The 17,398-nt window shown below is 40.7% G+C and overlaps 1 protein-coding gene across 1 annotated transcript; it reads right to left on the reverse strand.

Annotated features, from left to right (window-relative positions):
- Positions 1–4,065: 4,065 nt before the first annotated feature.
- LOC118412213 (neuronal acetylcholine receptor subunit alpha-10-like) lies at positions 4,066–15,796 on the reverse strand. The gene is made up of 9 exons (XM_035814932.1): positions 15,564–15,796; positions 10,561–10,703; positions 8,489–8,533; positions 8,016–8,125; positions 7,582–7,720; positions 7,292–7,409; positions 6,921–6,996; positions 6,488–6,693; positions 4,066–6,168 (listed from the first exon to the last, which is right to left on the reverse strand). The coding sequence occupies exons 1-9, from the start codon at positions 15,616–15,618 to the stop codon at positions 5,645–5,647; spliced, it is 1,416 nt and encodes a 471-aa protein (XP_035670825.1). The 5' UTR covers positions 15,619–15,796; the 3' UTR covers positions 4,066–5,644.
- Positions 15,797–17,398: the final 1,602 nt, after the last annotated feature.

Below are 17,398 nucleotides of genomic sequence, written 5' to 3' on the forward strand. Positions count from 1 at the left end.
TGTGCCAGAAAGAGTTACTGTCAGTTTATCAGTACCTAGACGCAGCTTGTTCCTAGTGCCAAATAACATAGCCTTACACTTCTTCACATTTAAAGTCAGTTTGTTTGAGTGTAGCCATACGTCTATGTTACGGAGGTCTTCATTCAGTGCTTCGTTTAGGTCACTGATTGAATTCGCCGCGTAGAACAGTGCGGTGTCGTCTGCATATAGACATACCTTCCCATGTTGCAATATGTCGGGCATGTCATTAATGTATAGGATGAACAACAAAGGCCCTAGTACGGAACCTTGGGGAAACCCAACAGAAATTCCCATGAAATCACTTGCCACCCCATTTACAACAGTGGTTTGCTTTCTATCATCTAAATAGGACCGGAACCATGCCAGAGCAGTATCTTGGAAACCACTCATTCTTAACTTGTCGAGAAGAATAGTGTGGCATACGGTGTCAAAAGCTTTCTTTAAATCAAGAAAGACGGCACCGGTAAAAAGTCCCTTCTCCATGTTGTCGAGAATAGTGTCAGTGACATGGATCAATGTTGTTGTAGTAGAATGAGCTGGTCTGAAACCTGACTGAAATTTGTTAAGTATGTTATGTCCATTCAGAAAGGTGTATATCTGGGCATGGACAGCTTTTTCGAATGTCTTCATGAATGATGGGAGTACAGAAATGGGTCGGTAGTCACAGCAATCATCTTTGTCACCACCTTTAAACAATGGAGTCACTTTAGCCCTTTTCCATTCCCTGGGTACTTCGCCAGTAGAGAGAGACAGATTGTAGATGTAGGTTAAGGGACCAGCAATAGCAGGTGCAGCATGTCGAATGAGTCGACTGCTAACCCCATCAAGCCCAGTGCTTTTCCCTAGGGGAAGACCTATCAGTTGTTTGTAAGTAAACTCTGTAGGTATGTTTGTGAACTTGAAGGAGAACCTTGGCGGTCCAAAGATTGGTGTATAGACACTAGTGAAAGCTGCGGCCAGTTTAGCACCTATAGATGTAAAGTAGGCATTAAATCTATTTGCAGTGTTTTCTTCATTCTGTTTAGAGACATTTCCGGTGGTAGTGTGTCTGGTTTGGCCGGGCAAGATGGTTTTTAGCGTCGTCCAGAGACTTTTACTGTCTTTACCTTTGGCTTTGATTTCATTGTGGTAATATTGCTTCTTCAGATATTGTGCCATGTTATTACATTTATTCCTTAGTCTCTTGGCTGTCTCCCAAACATGAGGGAGTTTTGTTTTCTTCGCCTTACTGAAATGAAAATCTCTATCACGAGCCAAGGCTAAGTATTCTTGAGTCATCCAGGGCGGCTCATGACCCCGGATTCGAACAGTTATCCAAGGAGCATACTTGTCACATATATTAGTCAATATTGTGTGAAAACAACACAGTGCATCATTGACATTGCTACATTTTTCAACTTCGGCCCATGGAGCACCATACAGCTCTTCCTGAAATGCAGCTTCGTTGAATTGTCTGTAGGACCTGACTCTCGCCGTTCTTGGAGTTCCCCGGGGTTGCTTGGCCTTCCGCACTGCATAGGTAAAGCTGTGATCGCTAAGACCGGTGGACTCCACACCACATTCAATTACCTTCTCGGGAGCTGTTGCTATAATGAGGTCTATACAGGTAGAAGAGTTTTCCGTAACACGGGTTGGCTCATCTATGAGTTGTTTTGCTTGGAAGGTATTACAGATGGTGTCTATTTTCTTACAGGAACTCTTTGGTCAACCGAAATCGCCACCCGGTACGCCTCTGCACGTACAACATGTAGCTTCGCGGGCGTGGCGCAGCAAATTGAGGTTAAGAGAGAGAGGGACAGAGATAGAGAAAGAGAGAGAGACAGAGACAGAGAGAGAGAGAGAGAAAGAGAAAGCAGAGGCAAATTGATGCATTGAGTACTAGGAATGTGTTATGTGGTCTTTCATATATAAATCCTGAATTCTAAGTCAGTCAACTACTCTCCAAAGGATACCAAAACATGGACGTGCAAGTGTAGGAAGACCATGTAAAACTTATCTACTTAAGCTTAGCCAAGACACCTGCTGCTCAGTGGAAGATCTGCCCAAGGCTATGGAGGATAGGGAAGGATGGAGGGAGAGAGCCATGTTCACCCGTGCAACCAGCACGACCGGATGGTGATTATGATAAAGGCTGATCGAAGTTGAAAAGTTCACACTGTCCTTAGATTTATGTGTGTACAGACCCTGATCTGGATCATTGCGGCAACACTATCAGATTGCAATCTGTGCTTCGAAATGTCTGTAAATATATGTCGCAGTCTACTGGTACTAGTAATGTTATCATCAGCAAATGAGGACACCGCACACACACACACACACACACACACACACACACACACACACACGCACAGAGAGAGATAATGAGAAACACAGAGTTAAAAACTATTCCTCAATTTTCCATGAAGGTAGTAAATCTTTAAAATCACATCCTCGCAGGATCGTGACAATCAATATCTTCAGTAGGGATTGACTTGATTGATGTTGTCTTTGCAGTGTAATATCGAGTCGCACGTAAAACAAAACGGTGAGGTCTTCAGGTCACGTGTCGTGGGATGGCATTTCTATAGATTCAGATAAAGAAGACAATCTCTTAAGGCTGAGCCTCCAGCTACTCATCTATAACACAGAGGCGTTGGCGTGACTTAACGTGGCTCCGCGCCATTTTAGTAAAGCCTGGTCTTGTATCTGATCTGGTATCCATCTTATTCTAGCTCCAGACCACTCCTCTACTCGGCATTCAGAGAGATGATACGGCATACTACAATCATGTAAATTACAGTACGTCAGAAATGTAATACATAAACTGCGAAATACCTATCGTAACACTTCAGTTGTCTAACTGAGGGACTGACTACGATCCGGAAGATCAGTCAGTAGAAAATGGAATGACACAACTATCACAAACCGTACACAGGATTCGTTGTTCCCAAGGCTTTCAGGAGTTTTAAACAATATGGTAATTAAGTGTTCATAAAACGAGAAGACGAGAAGTTAGACACTTAAACTGACTCAGGTTGTGCGAGTTACTAACTTTACAGGTTCCTGTAATGTGACTCATCCCTGCGTGGGGGTAGAAAACTGAGCGTCGTAGACTCGACTAAGGACTTAGCTACATTTAGACAGTGATCCCTCCATCTTATATACAGGGGGTTACTGAACCACACATATGTAGGACAGAGTTGTAGCATGTGTGTAGACGAGCCAATACAAGCTCTGACTTGAACCGTTCCAGTCCTGTGTGTTTGCGTAGGTCGTACAAACCCATCATGCACTAATAACACCTCAGTCAAGATTGTGTTTCTTCAGACAACTAAGCATATGGACGCGATCAAAGTACCAAGCTGGGGCTAGAAAACGACGGATTCCAGACTAATACTAAATGTGCTCTCATTTTCCTTCATTCAAAAGACATCAAACACCACAGAAGTAGACGAGACAAAGTAGTAACGAATTTAAGGCGTATAAAAAAGCTATAACCTATACCCATCTACACTGCGTGATCGTGAAAAGTAGGCTTTAAGTAAAGTCTACGGCCAAACGACTGCTTTTTTGAGATCGATAGCATGTTGCAGTTTTACTCGTAAAACCCGTTATTGACCCCATTAAAAATAAACTCCTTACTTTTTGAATAGTCATGAAGCTGTTTTGGTGCTTTCACACATCAATGCTTCATGATATTGTACGATCTCATCAAGAAGTCAAAGTGAAGTAATTAGATTTTAGAAATGCAGAACATTGAGAGGATGAGGCATTATGCTAGTACGTGTTCTTCAGTTCAACAGTCTATATCTCCCTTCAGCATTTAGTGCCATAATGTATTTGCTGGGAATGGCAGAAGTACATAGACGATCATAGACATCTCGCGGATATGCTGTGTACTTCACATTGGAAAGGTTTTCTTCGATCCATGCCATGAAAAAGTTTTGCCAATGCCCGGTTGACGCAGTCGACACACACACATCCATACACACATGCACACGCATATATACACATTATTGATTAACATTAAACTATACACACATAATGAAACCAAAGCAAAGTACAACCAAAGTAATGGAAAATAAGTTGATATATTTCATGCATCCGACATTACTAATAAGTAACACTCCTAATACTTACATCCTATTGGCAAGGAATCAGTAGGGCGCAAAACTTAAAACACAAAAACTATGTACAAATAAACATCATTTGATGTTGAATCGCTTACACATTGAGACAAAGTCATAAACGAGTATGGTTCTCACACACCATATTACACATGCAAAAATCCCGGCTAAAATAGAATATACTACGAATAGTTTTCTGAACTTTACCCCCCCCCCCCCGAAAAAAACACAAAGAAATTAACCTTTGTCCTGCTGAACTCCTTATTGTCAATTAACCCCCTTAGCTGGTTAATTAATCAGATCATTAAAATTTGACCTATGGTGCTGCTCTTGCAGATTAACCTACCCAACCGATGCGGTTTGCTGCGGTATGCAGCATTTAAGTAAGAAATGCCCCAAACTTATAAAGATATACCGGACCCACATACACGCATTATATATGTGCAACCCGTATATATATACGGGCTCAGCAGGACAAGTTATCTAGATTGTGCGTGGCCCCGTGAAAGGCCGATTAAACCCTGTATGACACATACATCCAATTCAACACACTAGAAACGGTATTCTTAAAATGGATTCAAAACTGATTTCTAGGCGCATCTGTACATATGAAACGTACATATATTTGTCAATCACAAAGAAAAGTTCGTGTCCAGCTCTAGATGTTTAGTTCTTGATTTGACACATTCTTTGTGCTATCTTGTAGTAAGATCTAATGAAATATTCTTGGTTACTCTCTAGATATGTATCTTATAAAAACAAAATGCCGGCTAAATTTAATATAATATTTACACTCTCCTTTTATGCCTATAACGGCAGCTAAAATGTTTATCTGCATTCCTTCAGTAAGAAATATCTGTGATGCTGAAGAAAATACATGTATCGGCATTTCATTAGATTGTTACATTAAATGTTACTTCAATCTTATTTGACGTTCTGGTAGCTCTTGCTCCCATAGAGTAATTACCCTCAGATCAACAATTAGTCAGAAAAATAAACATTGGATTTAGAAATGAAACATATAATCCATTGTGATATTTTTCACGATAAGTGAAAATTGGCATTGGCAAGATATGAGTGTCCAGGTGTCACTAGCTGGTGTGATATGACCAGCTGCCGCCGCATGCCTGCGAATCTGGTGCGACACGCCGAAGGGTGGTTACATCGACTGACAAAAATAAAGTCAGATTCAGAAATGTCCTTACTATTACGAGAAGATTTTAATTGCTAGAAGTGTATTTTACCTCCGAGTGTTTAATATATGGCAGAGGAAGGACATTGAAAAAGAAGAATGGTCTGAGAAAAAGATTGCAATAAGGAGGTTCACGATTATACGTACGCATGCGCAGCGAAACTGAGTGTGGGTAGTATGTCAAAGATGAAGGCTACGAACCTTTATAAATTGTTTTTGTTTCCATTTGCCATTTGTAGATTTGCTTGTCTTGTTCATGCCTTCATCTTTTACATATTACCGCACCTGCGAATCGTAACATCCTTATTGAAATGACTCAGAGAGATTATTGAGCGGCATATGGGCCGAGCAGCACTGCAGTAGCGACCAGAGCGACGAACATGAACGAGCCGAGCAGGATCCTGTCAATCACAATGGCCAGCTGCTTCCATTCGTCACTCCGAGCGTCACGCGTGTCCTTCCGGTAATGGCGGGCGACGATGGTCTTCAGGTGCGCGATCATGGAGTCCAACTTCCGGTCCAGTAGGAGGAAGATCCGACCGCTGTTGTTGGAGTCTTTGTTGAGGCTGTGGATGTTGTCGTTGGGCTCAGGACTGGAGGAGAAGTTGGGTGGCGGTTTGACCGGGCCCAAGTCGAGTTTAGGGTTGACGTTCTCGTACACGCTCTTCAGATCCGGGTTCTCTGCCGTGCTGGCGGTCTTGTTGGACCTGCATCTGCGCATGTACAGAAGCGGGCGGAGCCACTTCGGTATGTGTTGCGGCATGGGGCCGTGGAAGTGCAGGTTCATGGCAATGACGGTCGCCGCAGAGCTCAAGGTCACCACCACGATACTAATCCCAAAGAACTGACCTGTAAAATGTCACAAAATGTATCAATCCCTGATATGAGACTTTGAGACTTAATTTGAAAATCTATTAGTGACGTGCCCTTAAATCACATTGAATCAACTTATACATTTTGTATCAAATTCTTAGTACAAAATGTAAAACGAAACACGTTGTGGGTAAAACTTTAAGAACATCCTTCTGCAATTTACAGTTAATACCATATCGGCTCCACCCCTGGGGTGTTGCAAAAATAAAGAATCTCGTCTAAATTGAGAGCTCTTTGATGAAAAGCTACAAACTATAAACTATGTCCAGATAACTGCCATACACAGCGTCCGTACCTATGAGAGGAATAGCTCTTGAGGACGCCGGCAGCTTGTCGCTGACGATCTGCGCGAACACCACGAGAGACAGCAGCATAGTGATGCCGAGGGACAGCTTCTCCCCGGAGTCCATGGGCAGGCAGAACCCCAGCACGGCCAGGAGCACGAGCACGATGCACGGCGCCACCATGTAGAAGTTGTAGAACAGCGACTTCCGTTTAATCCTGCAAAAAAATCATTTTTTTTTTAAATTGCGACTTTTCTTGAGGTCAACAAAGATTGAGAGTCTGAAATTTATCGTCATCCTTTTTGATATACAAAAAAGGAATGTTTTATTTGCAGTACCTTTAGCACATTGCAATTTTAGTCATCATAGAAAGATCATATTGCACGTTTTTACTTCAGTTCTTACTGCTAGATTTAAAGATCGTTTGCTCGAGGCTGCAGTCACCTGATGTGGTACGTCACATCCGGGTAGGGCTCCGGACAGCACCCATAGATGATGACATTCCGTATTGCCTCCATTTCTGGGGACGAAGAGAAGAGGAATAGAATTAAGTAATAACGTTAACAGTCTGAGACACTTGATAACCTTTTGTGATCTACAACATGCTTGCATTTGCTTCTCACGGTATAGCCTCAAAGATGGAGTAACTCTATGTACCTCAGTAGTACACTTATAATTCTTTCTTGACTTGTTTATTAGTGCTATCACAATACTTATCTTGCATTTGACTCCTCTTGTGAAAGCAGCATTCCATAACCGTACATATCATCAACCATGCATGATGCCCAAACAGAGAACCTCGGTGAGAAACCCACCTAACATCTGCCATTCTTCGCTTTCGATGAGATTGTTCAGATCTCCTACAGCTGTTCTGTTGTAGAGGTCAATGGCAAAACCATCGTAGGTCCATGAACCAAACGTCAGGAGGCATTCCTGAGGACAAATTCATAATTTCATGAAATAAGTTTGAGTAACGTTGAGTAACATAAGTTTGAAACACATCTTCACAAATTTATGATTTTCCACAAAATCTAAACTGAAAAAAGACAATAGTGTCAGCCAACTTAAAAGGGTCTGGATTTTTGCACAGTTTAAAGGAACATACTTGTTTGTCGTATGGAAAGTACGTGATGTCAACAACGCAGGAGCTCTGAATCGTGGTGGGGTAGTTCCAGTTGACGCTTCCATCGCTGTAGATCACTGCGTTTGTGTCCGGGGTGTCAGCATACCCCTCCTCAAACCGCCTGTGTATGCAAGGCAACTGGTTCATCATCTATTCCCGGCATTCAACGCGCCTAGAACTGGTACCCAGAAGTCTTTGCGACGGCTCATGCGTACTCGTCAAAATTGTTCCGCCCCACTCGCCCCTCCCACTTGAAATAACAGAATTAACGTTGCAGAGTCTACAAACATTAGAAAAAGTACTGATGGATAAAAAAATGAACAGGCGAAGATGCAAGGGGAAGTTTCAAACACGTGCATGTGGATAACTACATGTACATAGTATTATTAGGCTGTCACATTCAAGCTGTTCTCTACCTGTTGTACAGTACGATGTCTGGTCTCCAGATCTGATTACTGGGGATACGGATGGCCGATAGTCCGTTGTACTCGGACGCGTTCCACGTCAAGTACTCGTCCTTCCAGTACTGTCAGAAAAACAGGAAAAACTTTAAGATACTGTTCGTGTATCCGTGAAGCGGAATTTGCATTCTTGTGAAACTATCTTGTCATCTCCTTAGGAAGTGCATTGATATCTCTTGTACCTCACATAGCGAATGCAAGCTCAGATATTGATGAAATCGTCAAGATCCATTTTAGTCGCCAATGTAAGAGTCATAGTCTATGAATCACTCACTGTAGCGTATAACATATTAACACTTAAATGTAAAGCTCTCTACCTTATTTTTAGGAAAGAGATGATAAAGTATTTGCTTGTAATAGCACGAAATTGATTGAGCATGGGATAGCATGTAATTCTGGTGATGTAACTAAACAAAAAAAGGGCTTACGTGTCTGAGCCATATATTTGTCTTCAACTCTTGCCGCTTGGCATCCTATAGTTGTTAGGAAAAGCAAAAAGTGTCATCATCTATGCAAATGTAAGTAAGTAACGTTATATACATTTTACGCTAGCTGCTACCTACAAGAAGTGTGTACATGTACAATATGGATAGAAATAAAAGAAACGTTTTGCATTGTTGAATGAAATGTTTCGTAATGATGGAAAAGAATAATTGATATTATCAAAACGTACGTGTCCATGTCAATAGCCTGCCTCGAAATACGAGACCTCGTTAGGTATAATTAATGTACGGTAGATCTAAGGCCTTAAAAAATCTATAAAAATACGCGTTGATATAATTTTGGCATCAGTGATATGTTAAAATGTGAGTGGGGGGTAGTATTTACATTGTAAGTCCCGTAGACGGGGTGAGCATTGCCATGTCAGTGAACGAGTGAACACTGCTGTCCTACTTAGTACTACATAAATAGCTGGACTGACATTTGAAACGTGTCTGTCAACCTTATACAGCTACCAACCGAGTAGAACTCTAGCCATAGCCATAGCGGTAACCAAACAAACGTTATGGTTTCCTAGCTTTCGGGAATCCAGTTTCACATGACTACCAACAAAAGGAGCCGAGACCTTCGTAACGGGTATATAAGTGGGTTCTGATAATGAAGTGATGTTAAATCAAACAAAACATCTATTTCATATTTTCAAGCAGTTCCAACCGTATCATTTGAAAAGCGTCTTGAAATCTTTGAAATAATGTGACTTATTTCTCATTTTATCACGTTTTTTTTCCTTCTCCTTTTTGATGATAAAGACAATAGCTTGTCTGTACAAAACGGTTCGGCTGGTGCCTTTGTCATGTGGCCTTCCCCGGGAGGTAGAGTAAACTGAACGTGCTGTTTAGAAGATCGGGCCGCACAATGAGAGACGCTTCATGGCAATGTTATGAAAAACAACACTTGTGGTTTTGCACATGTCACTGTTAGAAGCTCTAACATTTCGATTTGTTCCCTATAGGCCTAGGCAGTTATTTCGATGTACTTTCAATACTGAAAAATGCATTGAAATTGTCAAATACGTTTTATTTTCTGAATATTTTGTATCTTTTATATATTTTCATATTTTTTTCATATTTTCCATATACGTATCAGCTGGTTACAATTGAAATGATCCGGGCATATGAGTATGTCAGTACTCAAGTTTCCTGCTTTTATCACCTGCTCCAAGAAAGTTGCGTTTTTTGTTTTCATTGTCAAAGAACAGGGTACCTCAAGAAGCTATGGATGTTTTCATTGTCAAAGAACAGGGTAGCTCAAGAAGCTATGGATGTTTTCATTGTCAAAGAACAGGGTAGCTCAAGAAGCTATGGATGGATTTTTATCAAATTGGGCTACGTCATGACTTATCGAAGAGATGATCAGATTCTGGCCCCCTGGTGGCTTTTATTGGTGCTGCAGGAGAATTTAGATCTATCTTAATTAAGCCGACAATATGTAACTATATGCTATTTCCTTATAAACATTGTTGTAGATACACGTGTATAGATATGTATATGCATGTAGGCATGTTATTAGCTCAAGTGAATTAAAAAATGAAAATTTAATACATTTCGTGAATTATCCCACCCGTATATCATATAGAAACACGGACATCAGTGGATCAAGGCGGCAGTAACATCAAACGGGAAGAAACTCATTGATACTACAAACACGGATTATGACATATTTCCTACTGACAGAATTGAATAGAATATTACCAAAACATCGAAAATGAGCTGGTAAGCATGTAATAAAACTTTTGAGTGCGATATATATCAACTTCGTAATTCTTTAGAAAAAAATCTGTTCTTTTATTGACTGTAATTAAAAGGCTAAGAGAAATTGAATTTATTTAGTGTTATGTGCTGTATTTTGCAAATTGAGAAGCTGAATGTATTTAGTGTTAGGTATTGTAGATGTAGTTTGCATTCATTAACATTCGACATGTTTTGCTGTGACCTGTACATAGCCCAGTGTGCCATAAATGCCTTCTTTCATTCACTCATGATACAGTATCAGTACTCACCAAGTCAATCAATTGCGAGAGGGCGAGATCGAGGGTTACCCTGACGGCGTTAGTGGAGTCCCTGACAGGCCGGGACTCGGGCGTGTAGTCTTGTAACAGGTGGTTAATCAAGGACGCTTCATTCAGATTATTCTGACACAACACTGGAAGGAAAGCAAAGAAACTGTCATTGAAATCAACTAGCAACATGTTTGAAATTCATCTACAATGCATATATTACACTTCTTTCAATTAGTGTATAAAATTTAGTATTACGTAAATAGATGATAGCATGTATACGCTTTCATGCCACATGATACGCCTTTTATACCACGTTTATGCCACATTTTTGCAACTAATACATTTTCCGCCGTAAACAAAACGTATGAATGGCAAAGGTATCTCCTATTTTATACTCTAGACTACATGTTGCTCGTCTACATTTCAATATTACAGAATTCGTGCAAAGAGTATGGTTTCTTTAAAAAGAGGACTGGTAGCTTGGAATCCCTATCCCCTGAAAAAGAATATCTTCATAAGTTCGGACAGGAATGTATCTTGAACCGTGATCCGTAATCAATATGACAATGGCCACAGACCAACCTTACTTGAGTATGATAGTTGCTAACTAACAGGACGCCATCTTTAATTGTCTTCTTCGTACAGACGTATAATCAATTCATGGACCTCAATCAATGTCAATCAATGTCAATCAACAATAATCATGATGATTGACAATAGATGGACATTCTTTCCGAAACCTGTCAACAAGGTTAATTAGTTACCCTTCTCTTAACCTGTTTGTGTCAGGACAAATTGTTATGCTGTCACAATGGATAGGATGTCCCTGTTACTCAACTGTAGCCTCATAGTAGCTTCTGGTTCCTATCAATGCTGGTTCAATTCTAGGTAGAGCATCTCGGTTGGGACTGCAACGTCTTTCGGAAGGGACGTAAAGGGGATACCTTGTCCGAGGAGGTTCCTCAAGCACGTTAAAGGTGAAGGGCTAGCAACCATTTTCCCTTTGAAGAATACTGTAAATGCATCTAAGTTCGCGGAGATTTAATTTCGCGGTAGCGAGAAAATGGACTTTTCGCGGTGGTTTTAATTTCGCGGTAGCACCATGCACTGCAGTCTCTTACTGTTATGGAATAATGTTCGTGGTGGTTTTAAATTCGCAGTGAAGCTGCCGCCGAGAAACTGTGACCGCGAACATTAAACCACCGCGAACGTTTCTGCATTTACAGTATACCCTGCCACTGAAAACAGCTAGGACGCTTGATGTCCTATGTGCCACTAGGGACTACAAAGGTTCCGAACAAACCAGAAATCTAGGCGCACTAGTTGTAAAGAAACAAAACGTCCACCGGTCTCTGCAACATTGGCCACTTCTACAGGAAATGACATCTAAAACACAAACACGAGTCTTTCTCTTTTCTACCGTCAAAATCAACTTTGAGAGAAGTGCAGTTTAGAAGAATTGACTAAAAGCGGAAGGCTTATATAGTGCCAGCGAAAACGGCTGCAGGTCACCGCTCTTGACAGATTTTACATTTTCTAAAGCTTAAATCATCGAGGTAAAACGTGCTCTCAGAGCCAGGAAAACACTATAGTGTGGCATAAGCACTTGAACAGCGTGTGTGTGGTTTTTGTAGTTCCACTACAGGTTCTTCAGCACAAAAACGGACCTATTCGGTACCGTAACTAGAGCGTTCACGTAAAGAGGATTAAGTCGCTCGAGGCGTTGGCTTCACTGAACGTGTCACAAACAGTTCTTCATAATACGATATCATACATTCCACTCAGATCTCACAAACTTCAGATTTTTCTGATAAGATAGAGAAGGTTTCATAGAACCTGTTATAGATTTAATGAATATTATCTTTATTGACTTTAATCTAAGGCAGTCGCACTGTATTTCTTAAGAAGATTTAGTTTTACTCCATAGACGTTTTTTGTCGACAACAAAGATTAGAGAAGACTCTAGCCCCAAAGTTTCATTCCCATTGGTCATTCCAAAACAGAAAAAAATAGAAGAGTCTTGCTATTATTCTTTCAATCAAGTTCATCATTCGCCATGTTTATTCAAGGACATCGGTACCAATATAACGTGCTTGGTTTACTTTGAACTGTTACAAACACCCATAGCACTGTAACATAATTCTTAATATCAATTAACCACAACTATTATCCTCAACCTTCACACTTTGTTTCATACCGGTTACTCTACGTGACGAAAGGAGTGATGATAAACTGAATTATACCCAAGGAAACCTTTGATTACGAACCGTTAAACCTATCATACACGCATCCACAATTACAACCACATTCTTCCCGTTTACATTTGGAGTAGAATAAAAGCGTAAAAATCGGATGTTTCATGTAGATTTGTTGTTTCGTAGATTGTTGGTGTTTTAAAATGATGATACTAAAATCGCTTTTCCGGGACGTTTATATTCATCAGAAGCTGTCCGCCATGAAAAGAATGTGTTCTTGACGCTAGATGAATCTTTTTCTGACAGTGATAAACAGCCAGGTGAGATATACTTTACATCTACGTCCACCACGCCCCACAGGTGACATGCTTCTGTCAACTCCCAGCTTTTTACCGTTTGCAGACGGCGTGGGACCGTGCTGGGTCGGCAGCATACATCAGATGTTTGAACCTACTCTTAAGTCTTACCGGACAAGCTTCCTTTTGTGCTTGCTATCACAACCATCTCAACGATGTATAAAACGACTTATCACGCAAGAATCTCCTTTCTGTTATCCCCCATCTTAAAGATGTGATGAAAAGTGTTGTTTTATATGGAAAATATGTTTCCAACGTAGATTTTCAAAACATATCTTGTATTGAGAATCGAAAACCTTAGCATGAGGTTATGTAGACATTGTCTTTTTGTCTCTGAATCATAAAGAGAATAGTTGTTCCGTGAAACATTCTCCTTAAAATAGGCGTGTAGTCGTCAAACAAAAAGCTTCTAAACCAAGGTTACTTTACATCAGTGTTCCCGTACCCCTGTAAACGATATGATTAGATTGCGTGATGCAATGCTGGGGCGTTGTTAATCTTGTAGTCGCTATGGTTACGCAGGGACTTCTCTTGTTACATAGTCACACTTCTTACTAAGGATGCATCACGACTTAGATCAAAACAACGCCGTTCATTGCACGAGTTGAATGTCATTTAAGCTGTGTAATCTTTCTGTAGATTTTTGACATGTTTTGGACTCTTGTGGTGTCTATGGCATATAGGGCAGCCAGTTTCCTTACTGTTTCAGTAGCAGGGTATATCGTTACTGCTAGACCTTACACATCGATGTGTTCGAGGCACCTTTTCGAACACAGGACCTCCATTTAACGTCCCTTCCGAAAGATAGGTGCAACCCCAACTGAGCTGCCCCTCCCAGGATTGAACCGAGGTCCCCCAGTTACCAACTAATTGAGACTAGAAGCTCAACTTTGAGACTGCTACCATTTGAGCTACAGGGACACACTTTGACATGTTTGGAAAAGCCAAACTGGAAACGAACGACATTACAAGCCGGATGTTTTTTAATCATTCAACAATGCGTAGTTACAAAAACACTCTCAACTGTTTGTAACATTTAGACCCGTACAAGTATTTTTTCACATTTTGGAAAAAAAACGGAAGAAGAAATATTGGTTAAAACAAATCACGATGTTGAATTTGGTCGACTAAATTGTAAAACATATGTTGTAATATTCACTTAGAAAAAGACCTGGGGGATTTGTAGAGTGTCCAATATTGTGTAGGTTCCTTTGTCAATCACAGAAGATCAGGGTTAGACCAGGTCAAACCTGGGTTATTGGCCTAGCTGTGCATGTTTAAATATTGCTGCGTTCTGCACTCTTCTAGAAGTCTAATTGCTACAATGTGTTCCCATAACGAGTTTTGAAAACAACGGCTATTGTGAAGAGTGCTTCTAAAACAGCTGCGAATACAAACCCCAAACACGGGATAACACACTTAAGTCATGTGGTGTCAAAAAGTATTTTTGAGATGGAAAAGTCTCGTTCTAAGCCGTTTTTGGTCAATCGTATACGAAGTTCACACGTTGTGAAGCATGCAAACATGGCGGAACTTTTTAAACGTTACGGACGAGCTAGATCGTTACGTAAACCTAATTACTAAGCAACAGGCCAACATGTCATGGGAGACGGCATTCTCTCGGTATGTCAAAACATGATTTCTAATCAGATCCAAGTATATTCTATGTGACTCACGCGTCGTGACGTATGACTTGTTTCATTATGATCTATTGTTGTCTTACAACTAACAACGGAACACGGATAAAGTAAATTTTCGGGTTTCTTAAAGAATTTGCTCTTATGTGACGGTAACTTGTACTTGATGCAAATCTCATTTCCCATGAAGGTAGCCTCGACGGCAAACATACGTGACCAACAAAGCTGTTTTTACATTAAACTTTTAGATTTTCTTTGCTACATCTTGCAGCTCCGTCTAGTTTCTCGAATAAAACCAGATTTTCTATACTATAAAGTACAAAAGAATACAAAACGTCTGTTTCCAAGATAGACAAGCATACGACTTTGCCGGAAGAAACACATGTAAATCTACATACGTAATACCCAAGGGAACAATCTTTCACGAGAGAAGGCAACAACATGCCTTCGGCGATTGAAACGATGAATATCTAGTAGAAATGTCATTGAATAGGACCACAAGAGTTGTGCTGTTGTGTGGCAGACCATTAGCAAATGGTAGTTTGTCCTCAAGCATGAAAAACCACAAACCGTGGAAGCTTCACTTCCCACCTTCTCACGGAAACCAAGACAGACAAGGGCGTGAAACAAGACATCTCTAGGCAACCAACAACCTAAAAGACAACTACCAAAGACAGAGTCGTACTTTGGAAATCAATGTTTTTCTTTACGTACTGACATTAACGCTCTCTTCTAGTTACTGCACCTGTTTAGCGTGACCACCACGGTATTCGCAACCGCACAGCTTGGACAAGAAGACATAACTAGTTTCTTACCGGTAGTTAGAAGACAACTTGCAGCGATTACGATACTCCAAGGCCTTGGCAACATCTTTAGCGTACCCTGATGATCTTTGGCAGGTAGTTAGCGTACGGGGTCCGTGTTAACCATGGGAGATCCGGTGTTCGGTCAACTGTGTCGAGTGGTGAGCCTTTTCAGCCCTATTCAGCGTTGAGAGCTCAGGTAGGGTGTATTGTTTGGTTAGCGTGTTGTGGTACACGACCTCCGGTTGGCTGGTGAGATAATAAGGTCAAATAAGCCCGAACGACCACGTGCCCCCCAAGGGCGTAATCAATTCAGTGGGTGGTTGTCCTTTTTGTGCGTTAAACAATTGACAACTACCGAGACTAATTTTGAAACATAACACTATACGTCATACTGTTGTAGCACATGAAGTCATTCTCATGAGATCATTCGATTAACCCACTTTTTAGCACCTGGCTCTAAATATTGGACATTCGGCGTTACCTGTCAATTTAATGACATTTCTGTGTTTTAGAGTCAAACCGCGTGGAGTGAAAAACTTAGTTTTACATTGTAACGTTCGGTACCCACTGTACATCAACCAATTAAAGGTACATATCATAGACTTAACTTTTGGGTTTGCCATAATGATTATCATACTTTGATCAATACTTATGATTTTGACTAACAAGAGGACTAGAAAAGGACAATGATCCAAATGGACACCTGTTGAATCAAAACAGACAACTGCGTTTGCTTTGCTGGGAACAAAATCTGTTTAAGGAGCACGTTCCGTGAAATGCGTTCTTTGTCTCCATAGAGACCGTCCTTTCATGTGAACAGACTATGTCATCCCCACAGTTTTCACAGCTCTAGTTAAGCACCCTTCCCTCTGACGGTAGCTTCGTTTTGTGTTCATCATCTATCTCTAATAAAGTATGTAACAAGTACTAGTCTTAATTCTATTAAAGGTTACAATTAGTAAAAAGTCAACACATCTATGTGAGTCCACAGCCTGATGAAAGCTTGCGTTATCCATATGAGAGACGAACATTTCCTTATTGGATAAAATGTGAAGAAGTGAATGTCCGAAGCTAAGCCTCCCTGCATGCACGAGGGGCGTTCAATAAATTTTTGGGTTCGAGACCGAGACACAAGTCAAATTTCTGGGCATGCATGAATATTAAGTAATGAAGTTTATTATTTTGTATGGATATCCACCAAAACTCAAGTTATTCTGGTCATTACTTTGCAGTTTGGAAGTCTGTAGTGACAAGAAGAATGCAACAAAGGAAGACACTAGTACTGTTATCACACCGATTCTTGGGTTCCTCATGCCACGAAATATACGAAGACATTGTCGAGAGGTTTGATGAGAAAACCCTACGTATCTTATCCGGAAAGATTGAGGTAGGTAACTCAAAGCAGAGGAAGGAGGACACTAACGTTGATTCGCACAAAATACGTCGGGTTCTATGAAGGGCAAGACGAATTGACTACGGGAATGAAACCGTGTTTGACACAGTATATATTACATCCCACGCTTTAATACGTAAAAAGAAAGATGCGACTCAAATCATTATCTAGTCCACCGAGCCTGAAATCCGCGTCTTAAGCGGAATAACATCTTTGATGCATGTCGTCATGGAGTTGCCTTGTAGTTTTTTTTTTAATATAGAAAGAAGTCCTAGGTCCATGTGTTACGTTACTACTTTAGCAAATAGAATCAGAAATGCTAAAGTGACGGTTTGAACTCAAGAACTTAATGATAAGTATGAGAATTAGTGAACAAAGACTTGCAGGACACCACATGACATCAAGTATTATTTTACCGCGCCTTATACATGAGAAGAAAGCGAAGATTACA

This window comes from Branchiostoma floridae, chromosome 3 (assembly GCF_000003815.2).
Source record: "Branchiostoma floridae strain S238N-H82 chromosome 3, Bfl_VNyyK, whole genome shotgun sequence".
Classification (NCBI taxonomy): Eukaryota; Metazoa; Chordata; class Leptocardii; order Amphioxiformes; family Branchiostomatidae; genus Branchiostoma; species Branchiostoma floridae.